Source organism: Lepidochelys olivacea (genome assembly GCF_965140295.1).
Source record: "Lepidochelys olivacea isolate rLepOli2 genome assembly, chromosome: 24".
Taxonomy (NCBI): domain Eukaryota; kingdom Metazoa; phylum Chordata; order Testudines; family Cheloniidae; genus Lepidochelys; species Lepidochelys olivacea.
Genome location: NC_140434.1, coordinates 10,346,173 through 10,369,913, shown reverse-complemented (window position 1 = coordinate 10,369,913; position 23,741 = coordinate 10,346,173). Strand labels below are relative to the sequence as shown.

Below are 23,741 nucleotides of genomic sequence, written 5' to 3'. Positions count from 1 at the left end.
TCCTTCTCATTTCTTTTGCAGCCCTTGGCCTAGCTGGTGAGTCCTGCTCATCTCTGAATATTCCTGCTAACATAAACTGCAGGGGCCCCAACCCCTAACGTGCAGGTACCAGGGGGTGCTGCCCCTGCTCTCAAATACTAGACAGTACCTGGGTACCAGGAGGTGCTGCTGGGACATTACCCCACTGCCCCCTATCACCTGACAGTACCCGGCTACGGGGTCTGCTGTGACATTACCCCACTGCCCCCTATCACCAGACAGTACCCGGCTACAGGGTCTGCTGTGACATTACCCCACTGCCCTCTATCACCAGACAGTACCCGGCTACGGGGTCTGCTGTGACATTACCCAACTGCCCTCTATCACCAGACAGTACCCGGCTACGGGGTCTGCTCGGACATTATCCCACTGCCCTCTATCACCAGACAGTACCCGGCTACGGGGTCTGCCGGGACATTATCCCACTGCCCTCTATCACCAGACAGTACCCGGCTACGGGGTCTGCCGGGACATTATCCCACCGCCCTCTATCACCAGACAGTACCCGGCTACGGGGTCTGCCGTGACATTACCCCACCGCCCCCTATCACCAGACAGTACCCGGCTACGGGGTCTGCTGTGACATTACCCCACTGCCCCCTATCACCAGACAGTACCCGGCTACGGGGTCTGCTGTGACATTACCCCACTGCCCTCTATCACCAGACAGTACCCGGCTACGGGGTCTGCCGTGACATTACCCCACTGCCTTCTATCACCTGACAGTACCCGGCTACGGGGTCTGCTGTGACATTACCCCACTGCCCCCTGTCACCAGCCAGTACCCGGCTATGGGGTCTGCTGTGACATTACCCCACCGCCCTCTATCACCAGACAGTACCCGGCTACAGGGTCTGCTGGGACGTTACCCCACCGCCCCCTATCACCAGTCAGTACCCGGCTACGGGGTCTGCCGTGACATTACCCCACTGCCCCCTATCACCAGTCAGTACCCGGCTACGGGGTCTGCCGGGACATTACCCCACCGCCCCCTATCACCAGACAGTACCCGGCTACGGGGTCTGCCGTGACATTACCCCACCGCCCCCTATCACCAGACAGTACCCGGCTACGGGGTCTGCCGTGACATTACCCCACTGCCCCCTATCACCAGACAGTACCCGGCTACGGGGTCTGCCGTGACATTATCCCACTGCCCCCTATCACCAGACAGTACCCGGCTACGGGGTCTGCCGTGACATTACCCCACTGCCCCCTATCACCAGACAGTACCCGGCTACGGGGTCTGCCGTGACATTACCCCACTGCCCCCTATCACCAGACAGTACCCGGCTACGGGGTCTGCCGTGACATTATCCCACTGCCCCCTATCACCAGACAGTACCCGGCTATGGGGTCTGCTGTGACATTACCCCACTGCCCCCTATCACCTGACAGTACCCGGCTACGGGGTCTGCTGTGACATTACCCCACTGCCCCCTGTCACCAGCCAGTACCCGGCTATGGGGTCTGCTGTGACATTACCCCACCGCCCTCTATCACCAGACAGTACCCGGCTACAGGGTCTGCTGGGACGTTACCCCACCGCCCCCTATCACCAGTCAGTACCCGGCTACGGGGTCTGCCGTGACGTTACCCCACCGCCCCCTATCACCAGTCAGTACCCGGCTACGGGGTCTGCCGGGACATTACCCCACCGCCCCCTATCACCAGACAGTACCCGGCTACGGGGTCTGCCGTGACATTACCCCACCGCCCCCTATCACCAGACAGTACCCGGCTACGGGGTCTGCCGTGACATTACCCCACTGCCCCCTATCACCAGACAGTACCCGGCTACGGGGTCTGCCGTGACATTATCCCACTGCCCCCTATCACCAGACAGTACCCGGCTACGGGGTCTGCCGTGACATTACCCCACTGCCCCCTATCACCAGACAGTACCCGGCTACGGGGTCTGCCGTGACATTACCCCACTGCCCCCTGTCACCAGACAGTACCCGGCTACGGGGTCTGCCGTGACATTATCCCACTGCCCCCTATCACCAGACAGTACCCGGCTATGGGGTCTGCTGTGACATTACCCCACTGCCCCCTATCACCAGTCAGTACCCGGCTATGGGGTCTGCCGTGACATTACCCCACTGCCCCGTATCACCAGACAGTACCCGGCTACGGGGTCTGCTGTGACATTACCCCACTGCCCCCTATCACCAGACACTGCCTGGGTATGGGGGGCTGCTGTGACATTACCCCACTGCTCCACAGTACCTGACAATACCTGGCTACTGGGGGTGCTGCTATGACACTATCCTACTGCCCCTAGTACTAGACAGTTCCTGGGTACCAAGGGAGCGCCACTGGGACATTATCCCAGTACCCCCTAATGCTAAACAGGACTTGGATGCCATGTGGCATTACCGTAACATCGCCCTCTCCCCAGTGCTAAACAATACTTGATAACCAGGGGCACTGCCCAGGCAGTCAGGTGCCTAACCCCTTTGGCAATCCCAGCCTAGAGCGTACCCCTGCGCAGTTCCCTGGCTCCAGCCTCCCGTGCTGAGGCCATGGGGCTCATCTCCTCCTTTACCCTGAGGGCAGCTCTGTCCTGTTGTCTCCTCCCTCTCTGCCGGCCCTACAGCGACTGCACAAAAGGCCACGCTGACCCTTAACCCTCCATGGAGCACAGTGTTTACAGGGCAGAGCGTTACTCTGACGTGCAGCACATCCCACTCTCCTGGACGGAATTTCGCATGGTATCACAACAAGAAGCCATTCAGAAACACAGTAAAAAATAGCTTCAGAATTGAAAAGACAAAGATGAGTGATGCAGGTAGATACCAGTGCAAGGCTCCTGGCTCCGGGCAAAGCGACCCCGTTCTGCTGACCATTTCTGAAAGTGAGTCACGTAACAGCAGGTCGAAGCCTTTCTGCTCTGCTCTGACCTGTGGGGCACTGTGGAGCTGCTGCCCACTCTGCAGTGGGGCAAACCCAGCTCCTGAAGCAGTGAGTGGAGGGAGATGCTGCCAGCTACCTGCCCACAGCTCCACTCGGGGTCTGGCAGGGATCTAGCCTGCAGGTCAGGTGGCCACTTTTATTGGATGGAAATTAGGGAAAACTACATGAAAAATAAGGGACAATTTAAGAAAACACCATTTCCCTTAGCAGAGCATGTTGTTCTCCCACGTGTACATTTCTCCTGCCCTCTGGAATACAGTGCAATTGTCGTAAGCTTCAATTTAATATTTCAAATGGTCAAGGGGTGTTCCTTAAAATAAGGGACGGGTGGTCACACCCTACGTGGAGGCCCCCTGGCTGCAGGAGAAAGGCCTTGGGGCACCTGCCCCCAGCTCACTGGAGCCAGAGCAGCAGTGGGGCAGGCATGCTCCCATCCCTGCAGCCTGGGGAGGCTGCTCCTGGCTTGGGCTGTGGTGGGGGATCAGTCAATAGAATCTGGGTTTGCTCCCAAATTCCACGCTGCAGGCCAGCGGGCACAGCCCCCTCCTTCCCCCTCTGGGAGCTGCTATCCCACCTCCTCTGATGCTGTTTCCCTCCCGAGCTCTCTCTCCAGAGCCCTGACCCTGTCTCCTGCCTCCCCCTCGCTCAGCCTGGACTCACCCCTCTTGCGGTTGTTTGGCACGCCTGCCCCTCCTTACCAGGGCAACTTAATGTCTGTCTTTCTCTTGGCTAGAAAGGATTTTCTTGTGGTTCACTTTTACCTGCGGCCTGGGGAACTTTTTTGCCTGACTCTCTTTCTCCCTCCCTGCAAAGGGTGAGTGTGACTTGCAGCCCACAGCCTGCAGAACTGAGCGCACTGAGTTCCCTGGTGCCATGATCTCCTGGAGCTCCTGCTCTCAGCAGAGGCGGATTAAGGTCTCCTGGAGCCCTGGGCTGGAGCAAGTCGCGGGAGGAGCCCGGTGCTGGAGCCGTGGCCCAGCCCCTTCTGCCATGGCCCTGCCCCCATTCCACACCCAGCCCAGCTTTGTCCCTTCCCCCTGCAGCCCCCACCCATTCCGCCCATGGCCCTGTCCCATTCCACCCTTCCCCCATGGCGCCTCCCCCTGCTTGCTCCTTTCCACCCCTCCGTCCACCCCTCATTTCCCCCCCACCCTGCAGCCCCGAGACTGGAGAAGTTCTGTGCCTTGGGGCCACGGCGGGCAGCAAGAGCTCCTCCAGCCCCATGGCCATGGCAGGGGGAGATTTTTCTTCGGGCCCCAAATTGGCTGGGGCCCCTGGGCACGGGCCCTGTTGGGCCATGCAGTAACCCGCCATTGGCTCTCGGTGTCTCTCTTTCAGAGTGGCTGATTCTCCAGGCCCCTTACTATGCTGTGTTCGAAGGGGACCCGCTGCACCTGAGGTGCTACGGATGGAAGGGAGCAGAGGTATCTGGGATAAAATATTACAGAAATGAAGCATACATTACTCCACCCTATGTGAACTCAGAGCTGTCCATCAAACAAGCAAGGACAAGTGACAGTGGCAAATATCACTGCACAGGATCAGTGAAAACTATATTCATGATTTCTGAAAAAATTTCTCCTGTGGTGTCTATTTCTGTCCAAGGTGAGGAATTTTTGTGAGTGGGGGGCTGGGCAGAGAGGGGGCAGTCTCAGCACACAGGACATACTCAGAGCTGAGCCTGGTGCATCTTCTGTCAGTGGTGCAAGGTGTGACCTCGCACGTATGGTGTGTGCGAGGTCATGTGGTGCAGAGGACCCCGTCACTATTGCTTGAGTCCGGCACCTCTTTCTTCATACAATAAGCAGTGGACATCCTGCCCCAGCTTCCTTGGCGGGGAAGGCTTTGCCTTTACCTAGCTGCCATTAGGAGAATCATAATTTGGCCAAGTGACTTTAGTCCAAAATCTGGTCTCCCCTTGCTTTGACATTGACGTAGCTGCACTGGCTGCTACAACTGACGTCCCCAGGGGTAAGTGAGGTCAGAATTGGGCCCTTTATCTCTAGCTGTAGGAACAGGAGCATTACAGCGCAGCAGGCAGGGACGGGCGTCAGCGTAAAATGGATCCATTTTAGGAACGTGCCAAGGTGCCGGTTTGATTTTAAAGCTGAGAACTAACAGACTCGATTTGCCAATGTGATAAGAGCTGTAGCCAGTATTGGAATGGAACCTAAACAGGATAACCCCTTCTACAGAGTCCCATGAGCGCTTAGCTTACTCATTGTAATGCTAGGTTCTTTTCAGGTCAGCTTTTACCTGGGCCAGTATTTCTCAGAACAGGTCACTTGGTTATTCTTAACCAATCAACAGTTTATTAATTCACTCCGGACCACACCAGTCTACCATTAACACGGCACCAGTCAAGTGTACACACAACCAGTGTTCTAGGCATGCACTGAACACACCAATACACTCTTACAACTGTCATAGACTAGCATTGAGGCTCAGCAGGTGTACCGAGGAAGAGCACAGATCACCAAAATTTCTTATGACATTTATTTACATTCATCAGTTCTTTAGTCCCTCTGATACATTTCTCACACTTCCAGGATTTCTCCAAGGGGGAAGGGTACGCTTGTCTCGAAGGCACTTATAAGGCTCAGCGTGTGGCCCTGCTAGTTAAATAGTTTGGTGTGAAAGGCACAAATTTAAAATACCAAAAGTGATTGCGTAAAGGTATTGTTTTAAATCTCTCTTAGGCCAGTTTGCCTGGGCTTAGGTCAGAGACCCCTGCACATGGCATTAGTTAGTGAGGGCTCACTAAAGAACGCAGACTCAACCAGCTAATCTGCAGTTTGTCATATTCAAGAATAGCAGGAGAAACACATATTTGAAATGAAATCTCACCACTTCTCCTGACCCCGGTAACCCTGACATAGGGGAGAGTCCTTTCCACCCAGCTGGTCTGGGCGTCCGGTCACACTTCTGGATTCAGCAGTTTATTGTTAGGTTCAGTCAACTCTGCTTCATGCTGTGACCATGATGTGTGGGAGAGGGGAGAGAGTCTTTCCCACATGGGGGTTTAGCAAAGCTCTGAGGTCCACATGTGCTCACAGAGTATAGCCCCTCTTATTTTTATCTGGCCCTGGTAAACAGGCACTCAGATTTCAGCTCTCCATTTTTCAGCTGCTTCCATCAGTATCCAGCAGATGGTGTTGGGACATGACAAATTTCTTGGATGCTCCTATGCAGTGGAGCCTTGTTGGTCCCTCCAGGATATTAGAGAGACAAGGAGTGCGGTGAAATAGTTGCTTTTATTGGACAAATTTCTCTTGGTGAGAAAGACAAGCTTTCGAACCACACAGAGCTCTTCGCCAGGTCTGGGAAAGGTACCGAAAGTGTCACAGCTAAATATAAGGTGGGACAGATTGTTTAGCATCAGGAATTAACACATTTCAAGGGACCATTCAAGGGGAAGTGGCCAGTTAACATCCCTTCTGTCATAGGGGGAGGAAACTGTAGGGGGGAGGTTAGGGTGTTGTAGATTCTTGTAATAAGCCATAAATCCAGTGTCTCTATCAGTCCATGATTTTTAGTGTCTAGCAAAGTTCTGAATTGAAGTTTCCAGGCTCATCTTTTGAAGGTGTTGTGCAGGTTTCCTTTGGGGACAAGGACTGAGAGGTCAGATATGCAGTGATCGTTCTGTGAAACGTGTTCACCCACAGGTGATAGGGCTTTTTTGTCTTCTGTCATGTTTCTGTGTGAGTTCATTTGAGAGCGTAGTGCAGGGGTGGGGAACCTACAGCCCGTGGGCTGGATCTGGCCCACTGCTTAATTTCATCTGGCTTGTGGCAAGTCTCTGGCCTGTGGCAAGCTCCTGGAAGCAGCCACCATGTCCCTGTGGCCCCAAGGCAAAGGGGTGATCAGGGAAGCTCCGTGTGCTGCCCCTGCCCTCAGCGCTGGTTCTGCAACTCCCTTTGGCCGGGAACTGCAGCCAATGGAGCTGTGGGGGCAGCCGCCTGGCCGTGCCTCTGCCTACAGACCGGACAGGCCATCTGCTTCCTGGAGCCCCACTGAACCACCGGCTGGGAGCCACTTGAGGTAAGTGCCGCATGGCCTGAGCCCGCAGCCCGAACTCCCTGCCCCCGCCCTGAGCCCCCTCCGGCACCCAAACTCCCTCCTGGAGCCAGCACCTCGAACCTCCTCCCATACCCCAAACCCCTACCCCAGCCCTAAGCCCACTCCTGCACTCCAAACCCCTCATTCCCAGCCCCACCTCAGAGCCCGCACCCCCAGCCGGAGCCCTCACCCACTCCTGCACCCCAACCCCTTGCCTCAGCCCGGAGCCCCTTCCCACACCCTGAATCCCTCATTTCTAGCCCCACCCTGGAGCCTACGGGAAGCCCCAAGCCTCTGTGCTCCCCCGCGGGGCTGTGTGTGGCCCACAACTGAGTTTTTCTGTGGGTCAGTGGCCCCAGAGGGAAAAAAGGTTCCCCACCCCTGGTGGTGTGATTGTCTCATTTCACCCACATAGTTGTTATTGGGGAATTCAGTGCGCTGAATTGTAAGCATGAAAGCTTGTCTCTCTCAAAAACAGAAGTTGAGGCAATAAGAGATATTACCTCCCCCACCTTGTCTCTTCGATGCTCCTGTTAGTCAGAAGGTTTCATTTATTCCATGGATTGTATTTCAGTATTAGCCTGGACGATGGACTGGGCTCCTCACTTTTATGTGCTTATACCTCTTAACATTCCTGTCTCTTGCTTGTGCTATACAATAGTTGTCACTTCTAGAGCGCAGCAACCCATTAGAAAGGAAATGAACAACCTCTTATAGTCCTCTAAATCAATGGACATGGGTCAGACATTCTTTGATTGTATCTAATACCTTCCAAGTCACATCTTCCAGGGATTATCATTGGATATGACAGGTTTCAGAGATCAGAGTAACAGCCGTGTTAGTCTGTATTCGCAAAAAGAAAAGGAGGACTTGTGGCACCTTAGAGACTAACCAATTTATTTGAGCATGAGCTTTAGTCTGTATTCGCAAAAAGAAAAGGAGTACTTGTGGCACCTTAGAGACCAACAAATATATTTGAGCATAAGCTTTTGTGAGCTACAGCTCACTTCATCAGAAGCAACAGACTCCAACGAGAGACTGCTGAATATGAGACATTGTATCAGAGGAACAAGACAGATTATTCACCCAGAGATAAATCAGGCAAACAAACGTGCAGTGGGGCTGGAGGTGAAGGCAGGGTAGTTTGGATTTCTTGGGGAAACAGGGGGTTTATCCCATTTGACCTTCAGTTTTCCAGGTCTCCCAGTCAGTTGGCTCTAGTTGATTTAACTCCCACAGCTTCCATACTCCTTCTTGGCCCTTGGTTCACACATAGGAGACAGAGGGCACTCTGCATGAGAAAAGGAGTAGTTATTCCTGTCAGTCGCCTGGCAGGGGGTTTCCTTAGCTAGACTGAAAGAGATGGGAGTCAGCCACAAGTGAATGATGGGAGTCTTTGGTTTAGTTGGAAGATTCCTTATCATATTGCAGAGCTTCCTTTCCTGGGAGCTGAGTATTTTAACTTTAGCCTAATTAATGCCCCCCAGACAAGATGTCCCACCTGTTGGGATGGGACTACTGACTCTCATTGGCTTTAGCTCTGAGGGGAAGCTAAGGGTTTGGAATATGCATAAGGGTGAGTGGTGACAATCTTACTTGCTGCAGACAGAAGGGCAGAGAATCAGTGGCAGATTAGCCACTGGGCCAATGGGACCCATGCTCAGGGGCCTGGGCCAATTGGGGGGCCCCTGGAAAAATGGGTGCGTCCATGCCCTGACCCGCTCCCCCCACTCGACCAGTGCTCCTGCTGGGGAGCAGGGGAAGCCCCTACGCCCCGACCCCACTCCCCAGCATGAGTGCCGGGGGGTGAGTGGGGGTGGAGTGTGACTTCAGGCAGAAGTGGTGGGGAGGGGCCCCCACTTAGAATCATAAAATCATAGAATATCAGGGTTGGAAGGGACCCCTGAAGGTCATCTAGTCCAACCCCCTGCTCGAAGCAGGACCAATTCCCAGTTAAATCATCCCAGCCAGGGCTTTGTCAAGCCTGACCTTAAAAACCTCTAAGGAAGGAGATTCTACCACCTCCCTAGGTAACGCACTCCAGTGTTTCACCACCCTCTTAGTGAAAAAGTTTTTCCTAATATCCAATCTAAACCACTCCCACTGCAACTTGAGACCATTACTCCTTGTTCTGTCATCTGCTACCATTGAGAACAGTCTAGAGCCATCCTCTTTGGAAACCCCTTTCAGGTAGTTGAAAGCAGCTATCAAATCCCCCCTCATTTTTCTCTTCTGCAGGCTAAACAATCCCAGTTCCCTCAGCCTCTCCTCATAAGTCATGTGTTCTAGACCCCTAATCATTTTTGTTGCCCTTCGCTGGACTCTCTCCAATTTATCCACATCCTTCTTGTTGTGTGGGGCCCAAAACTGGACACAGTACTCCAGATGAGGCTTGCCCAGTCCACTTGCTCTGGTCCAGGGCCCCACAAACCCCTAATCCACCTCTGCAAAGAAGGAGCAAGAGCCATAGCTGCTAACAATGTATGTTTGAGAAATATTTTAATATCTGTATGTCTACACAGAGCAAAGCAAGTGGGGTTAGATAAACCTACAATGAAAGACAATACCTAATAATGACCTCATAGAATCTCAGGGTTGGAAGGAACCTCTGGAGGTCATCTAGTCCAACCCACAGCTGAAAGCAGGACCAATCCCCAATTTTTGCCCCAGATCCCTAAATGGTCCCCTCAAGGATTGAACTCACAACCCTGGGTTTAGCAGGTCAATGCTCAAACCACTGAGCTCTCCCTCCCGCTCCTCACAAATGATCATCTGGCACCTGCTACCTTCCTCCCTCAGGGGGGCCTCAGAAGACAAAGAACAAAACATGCATTCAAACGCAAACAACGTTATTTATTAAAGTGGGCTCAGAAATCCTGCCCTCCCCACCTCTGAAACCAGCCTTAGACCACAACAAACAACCAGCCCCCGCAAATCTCAGAGAGCTGACAGGGAGAGAGAACAGCCCGGGGTCCTGCTCTGGCATGACTTCCCCATCCATCTGCACAGAGTCCTGGCCCTACCTCCCCTGGCCCAGCATTGCAGGATCAGCAGTTCCATCTCTGGAGCTCCCAGCTGCCACGATGGGAGATAAAGCAGGAGAAGGTCCCTCCAAGGAGGCCTGTTCTGATGTGGTGAGAGGCTTTAAAAACCAACAGGAAGTCAATGACGGGCTGCTACAGGGGATCAGGACTCCAAATGAGAGTGAAATGTTCTCTCACAGGGAAACAGGTTCATTGTGATGGGAGATTTTAGGGATGGGCAGGGGGTAGATCCCTGTCTGTCGGTCTGAAATGCAGTAGTTTCCAAAGCCTACCCTGGGCTCTGGCGTTGAACACTGCTGGTGACCAAGTTTGATCTGCTTCTAGAGTTGTTTTCGTCTCCGGTGCTGAGGGCAGCAGGCTCAGGTGACCCCATAGAAGGAAGCCCGGTGACCCTGAGGTGTGTCACAGAGCTCAACCCCCAGAAATCGGACACATTGCTTCAGAGATTCTTCTACAAAGACAGCAGGGACTTGGGAGGATCTAGGAGCTCCATTGACTACCACATCCCAGTGGCAGGGCTACAGGACTCAGGATATTACCATTGTGTGGTGCGGACGGTGACCTCAAGTGTATGGAAATGGAGTCCCAAGTTAAAGATTGCTGTTAAACGTGAGTGTCTGGGGCAGGGATGGTGGGGTCAGGTTCTGAAGGTTCCCACCTATCTGGGATGGAAAGAAAACTACATGGAATCTATGCCGAGCTTTCTGTGGCTTCTGAGCCCACATGGGGCCAACCTGCCCCTGCCACAGTCCAGTGGCATTTGCAGGCTGAAATATGAGGTGCAGGGAAGACCCTGATAAATTCCATGATGCAAAATAGAGCTTCAGACTTCAGGACACAGGAACGGCGGCTGGAGTTGAATCAGCTCTGCTCGCGTAGGGCCAAAAGAGCACAGCACGTCAGCTCGTGGGAGAACCCGACCAGGGTGGGGGATGCTGGGGGCTGAGCTCGTGTGAGAATCTGGCCCTGGATACAATGAAATCTTGGCAGAGAACTTGATGCCAAAGCAACGGTTTGGAGACCTCAGGGAGAGAGGCCAGTTGACATTGTCTTAGATTGTTCTAATTTGCTACTTTGACCCAGTTGAGGGGATAGGAGGGACTGACCCAGATAAAGAGCCTGGTTTTTCTCCCATTGGAGTCAATGGAAAAACTCCCCTTGCCACAGTGAGAGCAGGATCACGGCAGAGCCTAGACTGACTGACGGTGCAAAGTGGATCTGGGCATGTTTTTGGCAGGCAGATTAACCCTCATGTGTCAGGGCTCAAGATGATTTGACTATCAGCGACCAGGCTGGGTCCTGCTATGAGGGCAGATTATCCCCCAGCTGCAGGTTCTGACTGTGACGGGATCCCCAGGGTGCAGCCTGGAACTGTGGGACCACTGAGCCCCCTAACTCTCCAGCCTAGGCTGTCTCTCACAATGCTTTGCTAGTGACAAGCAGCAAACCCCTTCAGGTGCTGTGATCACTCAGCACAACAACATGTGGAGCCTCGCACCCAACTAGATTGCATGAATGCTCCCAGAGCCACTCATGAATCACACAGAGTAAGGCACCAGCCAAATCCCCCCAGCTCCCAGCCTTGTACCTCAGGAATATACTGTCTTTCACTGCTCAAGACGAGCCTTTGCACTAACATTTGCAATATATACACTAGCCTTTGCAAACCTGAGCAGATTTACCACACACTTCATGTGGGCCCATGACCCATAGTGTTGTGGGCCTGGGCCCTGCATTCTGTCCCCTCCCCAAATCAATGCTCTACACACAGGACCCCCATCCTTACCTGGGGGCAGAAGTGCTGATCTGTCCAGATGGCACCGAGCTCATCCCTTGGGTCACCGCAGCACGTCCTGCCCTCCTTTGTCCCCCTCTCCCACAGGAATCCCAGTGTCCCGAGTTTCCATGGAGGTCCAGCCCCTCGGGGGGCAGGTGATGGAAGGGGAGCGGCTGGTGCTGAACTGCTCTGTGTCTCTGGGCACAGGGCCAATCACCTTCTCCTGGCACCGGAAGGGCTCCAGTCAGGCTCTGAGGACAGAGACTCAGGTCTCACAGAGGCTGGTCTATGAGATCCCTGCAGCCACGGAGACCGACACGGGGGAGTATTACTGCGTGGCCTCCAACGGCAATGCCCCAGCACCAAGCCCAGGGGTGAAAGTTGCTGTGAAGGGTGAGCCAGGTCCCAGCTGAGTGATGGGGTGACAGGGGCTTTACCCCTGCCTGGGTGAGCATGAAAGACTCTCCTTAGGCATAAGGTCAGCAGAGGGGCATTGGGGGGATACTGTTGCTGGCTTGGGCCTGCTGAGAGGGGCGAGGCCCATGGCTGTAGCAGCTGGAAGCCCTAGGGAGGGATGTGGCCTCCGCACGAGGTTGTGAATGGAGCTGGTTGAAATACTTTTGTCAAACTCCCCCACAGGGCAGAGAGGCCCGTCACACGGACCCAGGGGGGTACCTCTGCCGACTTCCAGCCTCCCCACCCTGCAGAGATGGGGCATGTTACACTGCGCCCTCGGGTGGGCTGCTGGCAACCGGGAGAACTGGGGATTGGGCTCTAAATGTGCAAGCCTCTCCTGCCTGAGGTGAAAGCCCCAGCTCCGCAGCCACGGCTGTAGCAGGCTCAGCCACCACTAGGCGTGGCCCAGACACCACTAGAGGGGCCAGAGCGCCAAGCTGGTGGGTGTGGGGTACGCTTGTGCCCAGTGGGATCGCAGCTGGCTGGGGAGGTGGCTGGGCCTGGCTGGGCTTCCGCGTTTCGCCCCTGCCAGCAGGTCCGGCTCCTAGGCGGGAGGGGCACCGGGCTCTGCGCGCTGTCCCTGCCCTGAGCACTGGCTCTGCACTCCCGCGGGAACCTGCAGCCAATGGGAGATGTGGGGGCAGTGCCTGGGGTGAGAGCAGCGTGCAGAGCCACTTGCCACACCTCCGCCTGGGAACTGGCTGCTTCCTGGGCACAGCGCAGAATCAGGACAGGCAGGAAGCCTGCCTTAGCCCCGCCCAGCAGCGCCGCTGACTGGGAGCTACCGGAGGGAAGCCTGTGCCCCAGCCCCACACCCCAACCCCCTGCCCCAGCCCTGAGCCCCCATCAAACCCGGAGCCCCCCCCCTGCATCCCAAACCCCTCATTCCAGCCCCACCCCAGAGCCTGCACCCCTAGCCCACAGCCCTGACCTCCTCCACACTCTGAATCCCTCTGCCCCAACCCCCAGCTTGGAGTCCCCTCCTGCACCCCAAGCCCCTCATCTCCGGCCCCACCCCAGAGCCTGCACCCCCATATGGAGCTCTCACTTCCCTCTGCACCCCAACCCCCTGCCTCAACCTGCAGCCCCCTCCCACACCCTGAACCCCTCAGCCCCAGCCCCAGCCCAGAGCCCACACCCCCAGATAGAGCCCTCACGTCCCTCTGCACCCCAACCAGTGAGGGTGGGGGATAGCGAGCCAGTGAGGGAGGGGGGATGTAGTGAGTGGGGGGCAGAACCTCAGGGAAGGGGCGGGGGGCGGGCCTCAGGGAAGGGGCAGGGCTTGGGTGTTTGGTTTTGTGTGATTAGAAAGTTGGCAACCCTAGAGCAGCCTGCTGCCTCAGTGACACGAGGGGTAAATGGGCCGAAGTGCCAGGTCCTCAGAACACGATGGTCCTTCCCTTCGAATGACCTGATATCTGTACAGGGCAGTGCCAAGAAGCCCAGCCAGGTCCCCGGCCCACGGCGCTGGGCACTACACAGACACAGAGCCAGGAGATGCTCTCGCCCAGAGAGCTCCTAATCCTAGTGAATTCCCCGCCCCTCCTCTCAGCAACCTGAGGTACAGGCTGAGTCCTGACCTGCCCCGATTCTCTGTCAGTTCCAGTGTCCCTGCCTCACCTGACCGTCAGCGCGGCCAGTGCCTGGGCCGCCATCGGGGACGTGGTGGAGATCCGGTGCGAGTCACCCCGCGGCTCGGCCCCCATTGTCTATCAGTTTCATCACGAGGGGGCTGCTCTGGGGAACAGGACGGTCAGTTCCCAAGGGCCGGGATCCCTCGCTCTGAATGTGACGTCTGAGCGGGATTCTGGGACCTACTTCTGCGAGGCTGATAATGGCATGGCCAGTGGCCCCCAGCGCAGCGCCTCCTTCCACCTCTCTGTGCTCGGTACGCTGGCTCCACATGAGCTCTCTGGGGGGGTGGGAGGGCGGGATCTCTGCCTGTAGACCAGGGTGATGGTGGGACGAGCTGCGGTGGTGACTGTGGGGAGCGGGACATGGCAGCATCCTGCCTCCCACACGTAGGGGTTCCTCAGTGCTGCCCTGGTGCTTCTGTGTGGTGGGCAGGATGGGCCGCTTGCTGGGCTGCGGGACTCTGCTCTCGATCCTCACATTGTGGTAAGGGAGCCCCCTTGGGTTGACAAGGTCCAGACACCACTATCTCTGGAGCCTGTTCTCTGCTGTGTGGCCCAGCCTGGGTTACCCCTTTCTGGTGTGTCTGTGACGGAGCATCTCTCCACCCCCCAGCCTTGCTCTCAGGCCGTCTCCCTTGTGCTTGCAGTGCCCGTGTCCGGGGCCACCATCACCGCGGATCGCATGGGGCCAGAGGTCATGGCTGGAGAAAGCCTGAATCTCAGCTGCTCGGTGGAGTCCGGCACCGCCCCCCTGTTCAAGTGGCTTCACAACGCTGAGGAGCTGGCTGCAGTCTCGGGGCTTGGCCTGCCCACGGCCGTGGGGAACACGCTGCATTTTGGGTCTATACAGCTGGGCCATGGAGGGAATTACCAGTGCATTGCCAGCAACCAGCTCAGCCCCCAGAGAGTCTTCCAGGCCCCCAGCGAGATCCTGGCCATCGCCGTGAAAGGTACCTGTAAAATGTGGCTCAGGGACAGGGGAGAGAGAGGCCAGGCTGGGATCTAGACTCAGGTCCAGTTCACGTTCAGGTTTGTAATTCAGATTCCAGACCCCGTCGGGGCTGCCCGTCAGGATGGGATGTCCAGGGGGAACCCCCTGGTCAGTGTGTGTTACGTGTCCCCTCTGGGCCTGGTCCACAGAGGAGCTGGGTCCAGTACAGCTCCTGCTAGAGAGGCTCGGCTCAAGGTGTAGCAGCTTCTGCTCTCAGCTCTGGAGGTTCCCAGTCCAATGCCTGGTGTGTCGGCCAAGATGGTGGCCATCACAATGACACCAAAACCAGATGGGCTCGCCTCGTGCAGACTTAGACACAGGCTGCAGAGCTCTCACAAGATCAGCTGTTCCCATGAGATTCCAGCTGCACTGGAATGGAAGGAAGCTGGGTTTGGATCTGACCCAGAACCAAAGCTACAGAGGCAGAGATTAAAATCTGAGCCTCCTGCACCTTAGTCCTTACCCAGAAATGGAAGGGCTCTGATTGTTGGTGGTGGCCCTGTTCTCTCTGATGATCCTTACAATAGCGACCAGAACAGAGCTTCTCATTGCTAGTTCCCAAAGAGCAGATCATGGTCACTGGCCCCATGCTCTAGTTCAAATGGGAATTATTTTGGGGGTTCAAGGGCCTGTGCTGTATAGGAAGTCAGACTTGATCACAGAGGCCCCATCTGGCTTTGAAATCTATGATTTATATAGATGGGGAAACTGAGGCACAGAATGGGGCCAGGACCTGCCCAAGGCCGCACAGTGAATCAGAGGCAGAATTGAAGAGAACTCAAGTGCCTGGCTCCCGGTCTGAGGCCTGACCCATTGGACTGGGCCCTGCGCCCTGTGGTCACTGGCAGAGGTGTGCTTCAAAAGGCTCAGTTGGTTTCTGTCAGGAAGTCTCTTCTCCAGGAGCACTGTGTTTATCTGGGCATGTTCCCTTTGTCTTCTCCAGAGCACGCAAGCCCCCGGGTGGCTGTGCCTGTGACTGTCTCCTTCCTGTTCCTGATGGGTGTCGCTGCGGCTCTGGTGTTCTACTTCAAGTGCTGGAAGAAAGCAGGTATGTGGCTCCTTCCACAGCGTGCGGCTATCACAATCCATCGGGTGCTCGGAAACTCACAACCGTTTCTGAGTTTCTCTGGGAGTCTCGGCCATGCAGCCGCTCCCTGGGAAAGGGAGCTTGAAATGGTCAGAGCCAGGGCGGATTCCATCTTCCTGCCAAATTCACACCATGAATTCTAGACCTTTGTCCCCACGCTTGCTCTGCTGTAATTTAGGCCTTTTGCCAAACCCATCCCACAGCTTTAGCCCAGGAGGCTCCTGAATGGGAAAAGGCTGATCCCTTCCGTCACATTTGGTGTCTTGTCTCCTGTAATGAATTACCCATGCCCCCTGCCTTGCATTCACTCCCCCTGAGAGTGACCCAGACCTGATGGCCAAGGTGACACGTCTGGAGAGATTAATGCACCTTTTTCTCACTTGCTTTGCAGAAGGAATGGTTTTCAATGCCCCGGAGAGGTGAGTCAGGCACAGACGGGGTGAAGCATGTTGGGGTTTGGGGCAGGGGAAAGGATGGGTTCAGTGTTGCTTTGATTTAAATGGGTCATGATTTAATTATTAAGTGACCCATTGGTTTCAGCTCTTGGCTCTCCAGGCTGCTTCCCCTCCTTTTTATGTGGGCTCTCTGGACCTGACTCTATATAGCACGTCCACCTGAAAGTTTTGGGGCCCGATTCTCCGTTGCCTTGCACCTTGTGGGTCACTGATCCCAGTGCAATGTGGGTGTAAAGTGCCATCACATCAGAGCAGCAGCGTTTTACAGCCACACTGTGCTGGTGCAGAAGGACACACAAGGGATAGGGAAGCAGAGAAAGGCAAACATGGCACCTACCTTTAAAAGAGGGAGCAAAGAGGACCCGGGGAATTATAAACCTATCAGCCTAACTTCGATACCTGGAAAGATACTGGAACAAATGATTAAACAACCAATCTGTAAGAACTTAGAAGACAAAAGGATAATAAGTAATAGCCAATGTGGATTTGTCAAGAACAAGTCATGCCATACCAACCTAATTTCCTTCTTTGAAAGAGTTATTGGCCTAGTTGATGGGGGGAAGCAATAGAACATAAGAACAGTCATACTGGGTCAGACCAATGGCCCATCTAGCCCAATATCCTGTCTTCCAACAGTGGCCAATGCCAGGTGCCCCAGAAGGAATGAATAGAACAGGGCAGTTATTGAGTGATCCACCCCCTATCGTCCAGTCCCAGCTTCTGACAGTCAGAAGCTAGGGACATCCAGAGCATAGGGTTGCACCCCTGACCATCTTGGCCAACATAGGCACCGACTCAGTGGGTGCTCCAGGGCTGGGGAATAACTTGCTAGGCAGTAGAACTCCTGAAAAGCATCTGGGGGTTGTAGAGGATCACAAATTAAATGTGTCAACAGTGTGATGCCTTGCAAAAATGGCAAATCTCATTCTGGGAGGTATTAACAGGAGTGTTGCATGCAAAACACGTGAGGTAACTGTCCCACTTTACTCAGCACTGGTGAGGCCTCAGCTGAAGTACTGGGTCCAATTTTGAGTGCCATTCTTTAAGAAAGATATGGATAAATTGAGAGAGTTCAGAGGACAGCAAGAAACCTGGCCTATGAGGAAAGGTTAGAAAAACTAGGCATGTATAGGCTTGAAAAAAGAAGACCAAAAAGATCAGTCTTCATATATGTTAAGGGCTGTTATAAAGAGGACAGTGGTCAATTGTTCTCCATGGCCACTGAAGGCAGAACAAGATGTAATGGACTTAATCTGCAGCAAGAGAAATTTGGCTTCGATACGAGGACAACTTTTCTATCTCTAAGGGGAGTTAAACTCTGGGAGGTTTAAGAACAGGTTGGACAAGCACTTACCAGGGATGGTCTAGTTTCCTTAGTCCTGCCTCAGGGTGGTGGACTGTAGTTGACCTCTCAAGGTCCCTTCAGCCTGACATTTCTGATTCTATGATATTTTTGTACCCAACTTGACTCACCTTGAGGCAAAAGGGGAGGCATCAAAGTGACAGATTGCTCCTGAATATTTGGGTCCCCACTTGTTCAGCGGTTGGAGACAGCACACTCACCGCCTGCTTGTTATGCGATGTAAGAACCAGGTTTTCATTACTGAAGCTGGCTCCTTGGATTTTCCTAGCCTCTCCACTGTTCTCAGCTTCCAGCGGTAACCTTCGTCACAGGGTGGGCAGCAACAACATGTGGTCTGGCAGATTGCCTAGGAAGGTGGTGGAATCTCGATTCTTAGAGTTTTTAAGGCTTGGCTTGACAAAGCCCAGGCTGGGATGATTTAGTTGGGGTTGGTCCTGCTTTGAGCAGGGGGTTGGACTGGATGACCTCCTTAGGTCTCTTCCAACCCTGATCTTCTATGATTCTATGATTATGTCTTGGAGTCAAAATATCTGTTTCCACAGGAGCATATTGCTTGGAAACAGCTCTTCTCTGCCTGTTCTGAGACAATCTGCACCTCTGGCTGAGCAGAGGCCAGCAGGCTGATGTCTGTTCATCCATCCCCAGAATCCTGTGGCACTCAGGAGAGGACCCCGTCCCAGAAAAAAGGGGTTACAGCACAGAATCCCAGCAGGGGAGGAGCCAAGAACGCCAATAGGCCTTTATTAAGGATGTGGTTCTACAAAGTTAGTTGGCGTTGGTCCTGCTTTGAGCAGGGGATTGGACCAGATGACCTCCTGAGGTCTCTTCCAGTCCTAATATTCTGTGATTCTATGATTCTACGAAGAGGGCATGGCTCAGTTGGCAGGGCTTATTCAGGGTTTTTGCCTGTCAGGAATGGGGTGGCCACAGAGGGCCAGGTGCATTTCTGATACTAGATTCATACAACAGTCACATTTAGTGATAGGATGGGGAGGGCCCAGGATCCAAAAGTCGCAGGACCCCTCTCCCCTCCCCCTCTTCCCCTGGAAATGTTCAGGGCTGCATTCTCATTACACTCAAGCCCTGGCCTTGCCCTCGGTGTGTACGAGCTCTGGCCCTCTACGTTTTCGTGCCTTCTCCATCTCGTGCCGTCTCTTCCTCTCTCTGGTCTATGTCTGCCCTGTTCCACTGTGTTCACTGTGTCTTCCTATACCCAGGGACACACGGCTCCCAGCCCAGCATGAACCCCCTGGCCAGGGGCTTCCTCCACTGGGGAGCTTGGGCCTCCATGCTGAGGAGCCATCTTATGGCAATGGTAAGGGGCAATAATCCGGAGACATGATGCTGCTGGAGGCCTACTTGTGGCCGACACCAGAGAGAGGAGGCGGTGCCCCTGCCCCGAGGCGTGGGCACGGGGTGCCAAGGCTGTGGAGAGCTGCCCTGGTACTATGGCTGTGCAGCTATCTCTGCCGTTGTCCCACACAGCCTGTGGCCCCGCTGGGAGGCACTGGTCAGACATGGCTCTGTGACCCCGGCCGCTGTTCCGAGGGAGCCACGGTTAATACCAGTGTGTGGTTAATACCAGGGCCTTGTTGGCCTCGTCTGCACTAGAGCAGCATTCTCTGCCTTCCCCAGGCTGGGGTCTCCATTTCCATACTGGGCCCCTCGGAGCCCCGATCCCTCCCAGCTGGGACCCTGCCCCGCAATCCAGTGAGCAATGAGCGCGTCCCTGGCTGAGAACCCTCAGCGCCAGAGAACTGAGCCGACCCCTTGGAATTGAGCCCGTTTGGGTGCAAACAGCTCAGTGTGTCCATGCTGGGTCATGCTGAGCCGTTGCACGTCCCCACTAATGCCATCCTTTCAATCGCAACGCCCACTGAGTACCTATCCCACAATCCCTGGCATGGGGCTGTGGTGGGAAGACAGTTTGCACCATTTCAGGGAGCTGGCTCCAACCTGGCACCAGGTGGCTGTAGCCTGGTCGGATCCCAATGAAATGTGGCAAGTCGGCGTGCTGCTGGGATGCCCTCCGGGAGTGGGCAGCAGGCCCACTATAGCAGCTGCAGGAAGGGCAGATGGTGCCTAGCGCAGGCGCTTGCTCTAGGGGTGCAAGGCATACGTGAGATGTGGCTTTGTTTTCACAGTGTGTCCCCTGGAGCCGGAGAGTGGAGATGTGGAGTATACAGTTGTCAACATCAAGAAAAGAAGTGTGGGTGAGTGGAACAAGACGGTGTCTTGCCTCAAGAGGCAACAAAGGATTTAATAGAGATGTAAGGGATGAGACAGGCAGATGCAGCTAACGTTTCACTCACTTGCTCTGCGACTCTGCAGGCCAATTAACTGGTCCCAGGTGAAAGCCCATGCAGGTATACAGGTGTAATTCGTAAAGTGTAAAAAGCCTGAAGTGGCTGAGAACTGAAAAATGGACAGTAACAGACTGTGATTTGCAGTGATTTGACCCTGGTGAAATCCTGAAGAACAAAGAGCTCTTGCTCCTGCTTGTAGCTGTTTCCATGGCCTCACTCTGACTCAACAGACACTCGAGGCTTCAGAGTGACACAGAAACAATCCTGGAATCTGGTTGTCTAGATTGTGCCACTGACTTCTGTCTGTGTGTGTACAGGGGCAGAATGAACACAGCAGATGATCAGCAGGGATGTGTTCCTTGAGGGAGGAATTCCCTCCACACACGGCTTGGGCACCCCAAGTCACATTTACAACCTAAAAGGCAACACAGGGTGTATTTCACCCGTACAGATCACTTCTCTCCACCTACCCTAAATCCATCCCCTTGGGAGTAGTGCTAGCTGTGTAAATGGCACAGCGACAGGGCAGGACAGTGAAAGACAGGAAGCCGGGGAATACCACATCCGAGTCACTTAAAGGGACGCTGTCAACTTGAATTTTTTTAAATTGACTAATTTCAAACAATTCTGTTTTGGGGGAGAGCCCCCTTTAAACAGTGCATCCCGAGTCGAAAGGAAGAGGGATTCTGTGCTCCCCTGTGGATGTTAAAGGGGGTCTGCTTAGTTAGTCATTTTCTTCTGTGCTTGACTGATTGTTCAAGGAAATTACTGTTTGAGTAACCCCAGTCATGGCTCATCAGTGTAGTTTGAACCTGAGACTTTTAGCAGTAAAAGCATGGGCCTCTATCATTTGACCTAAAAGAGTAAGTCCATAAGCTGGTAGCAGTAGTAGGCTCTTGTCCTCTGTGTGGAGGAGGCATTAGTAGGGGGGACACAGCCCATGTAGCCAGAGTATCACACTGTCAAATGATAAAATAAACACAAAAAATGGAAAAAAGTACTTTCTCTACACTAACTTCTTACAGTTTCAGTCATCTCAGGTGTTACTCATAATGTCATAACTACAAAACCAGCAGATAAATGTGATTTGCAAGTTGAACATGTCCCTTTAAACCAGCAGGAAATACTGAGCTGGGTGAATCTCACGGGCTGGAATTGGGATGCTTTTCTGAATCTGTTGGGTGGAAATTTCTCCTGAGGTTTCTGGCTCTCCTGGCATCCGGCTCAGGCCTGGAATACTGTGGGAGTGGTGTTTCCTTTGGCGTTTTGGCTCCTGTGTCTCCATTTCCCATCAGAATCCAGAAGCACCGAGGCAAACGCAAACATGAGGAATAGAATCATAGGGCTGGAAGGGACCTTGAGAGGTCATCTAGTTGAGTCCCGGGCACTCATGGCAGGACTAAGTATTATCTAGACCGTCCTTGACAGGTGTTTGTCTAACCTGCTCTTAAAAATCTCCAATAGTGGAGATTCCACAATCTCCCGGGGCAATTTATTCCAGTGCTTAACCATCCTGACAATTTGGAAGTTTTTCCTAATGTCCAACCTAAACCTCCCTTGCTGCAATTTAAGCTCATTACTTCTTGTTCTGTCCTCAGAGCTTAAGAAAAACAATTTTTCTCCCTCCTCCTGTGACAACCTTTTACATACTTGAAAACTGTTCTCATGTCCCCTCTCAGTCTTCTCTTTTCCAGACTAAACAAACCCAGTTTTTTCAATCTTCCCTCATAGGTCATGTTTTCTAGACCTTTAATCATTTTTGTTGCCCTTCTCTGGACTTTCTCCAATTTGTCCACATCTTTCCTGAAATGTGGTGCCCAGAACTGGACACAATACTCCAGTTGAGGCCTAATCATCGCGGAGTAGAGTGGAAGAATTACTTCTCGTGTCTTGCTTACAACATTCCTGCTAATACATCCCAGAAGGATGTTTGCTTTTTTTTGCAACAGCTTTACACTATTGACTCATATTTAGCTTGTGGTCCACTATGACCCCCAGATCCCTTTCTGCAGCACTCCTTCCTAGGCAGTCATTTCCCATTTTGTGTGTGTGCAACTGATTGTTCTTTCCTAAGTGGAGTACTTTGCATTTGTCCTTATTGAATTTCATCCTATTTACTTCAGACCATTTCTCCAGTTTGTCCAGATCAGTCTGAAGTTTAATCCTATCCCCCAAAGCACTTGCAACCCCTCCCAGCTTGGTATCATCTGCAAACTTTATAAGAGTAGTCTCTATGCCATTATCTAAATCATTTATGAAGATATGGAACAGAACCAGACCCAGAACTGATCCCTGTGGGATCCCACTCATTATGCCCTTCCAGCATGACTGTGAACCACTGGATGGATGGGAAGAATGGGAAAAGTGATCTCGGCTTTAGAGACCCTTCAAAGGCTTGCTCAGAACTTGGTTCCAGAAGCAGGTGGTGGGCTGGCAGTGCACGGCTCTGACATCTTGAACAGGTTCACCCTGCTTAGCATTTATGTTGGTGGATGTAACTCCCCAGGCTGGGATCTGGCCAGTGCCAGGGGGCAGAGTCCTGGGATCCCGAGCACCTCAGTTTTGTGTCTCACACCCATCCCACAGCTGGGGCTGGTCACTGAGGGGCTGGACTGCTGGTGATGGGGGCTCAAGGGGTGAAAGTTAATGCCTAGTCCTGATCCCCTCCTGTTCCTCTTGCAGATAAACCCAAGGGAATTCTGTCAAGGGACAAGGTAAGTGCAACACCACCACCCCCGCCCCCTGTTCTGCTGCTCCCTCCCTGCTGCTCTCTCTGGCCTTTGTCTGCCTCTGTCACCTCACTCACTGTCCATGTGCCCTTTCCAGGAGGAATACTATGTCAGCTACTCTGTGCTTGCGGACCCCAAGCCCACCTGGGAGTCAGCCGCAGGAGTGAGGTCTCCAGAAGGGGGATCCCTACCCGCCAATGACATTTATGAAAATGTTCCCCACCTGTGACCTGCAAGAGACCCCAGCCCATCCCCTGGCCCAGCCTCGGGGAGCCTGACTGCCTCGTTGACCCTTCACTCCCCTGCTTGGCATGTAGGGCATGGAATGAAGCTTGTCCCTGGCTGATGCCCTCTGCATTGGGACTGACAAGCCAGAGCAGAGAAGGAGGAAAATGCTCTGGGTCTGCCTAGTGCTGCTGCTGCCTAGTGAGGCGTCGCGACCAGATGATTTGCTGAGGGGCCCGGGCAGCAGCCCTGATCTCTGTTAATTCCTATGATGGGTCTGTGCCTCTCAGGTATCCATCCCAGGGGGTTGCCAGCTTGGCTGTTGTGCATGGAGGATCTGACCCAGTGGGACTTGTGACAATTGGGCTAGTCCGCCCTGCTGCCAATAAAGGTTGCATTTGCTACATGGTTTGTCTTTGAGAGTCTTTCATTAAAATGGCTTTATGTACAACCCTTGTCCCCAGGGACTGACCCGCAGGAAGTGCCCTCTGCCTGTCCTGCTCGCCTAGCTCAGTGCTTCCCAGCCAGGCATGACCCTGCGCAAGGACATGCTGAATAGAAACTCATCCATGGCTTGATCCTGGAGAGAGCAGGGTCAGTGTAATACCCAGGGAGCAAGTCTGTTCACTAGGGGACTGCAGGAACCTGTAGCTGAGA

At 53.9% G+C, this 23,741-nt stretch overlaps 1 protein-coding gene across 1 annotated transcript; it reads left to right on the top strand.

Annotated features, from left to right (window-relative positions):
* Positions 1-1,502: 1,502 nt before the first annotated feature.
* LOC311512409 (Fc receptor-like protein 3) lies at positions 1,503-23,453 on the top strand (the record flags this gene model as incomplete). Its single annotated transcript, XM_084613623.1, has 13 exons — positions 1,503-1,656; positions 2,642-2,899; positions 4,297-4,563; positions 10,386-10,670; positions 11,944-12,231; positions 13,895-14,182; positions 14,576-14,878; positions 15,863-15,967; positions 16,398-16,425; positions 19,042-19,139; positions 19,969-20,037; positions 22,813-22,844; positions 22,957-23,453. 13 exons carry the CDS (start codon positions 1,503-1,505, stop codon positions 23,086-23,088), a joined length of 2,307 nt encoding a protein of 768 aa, XP_084469749.1. The 3' UTR covers positions 23,089-23,453.
* Positions 23,454-23,741: the final 288 nt, after the last annotated feature.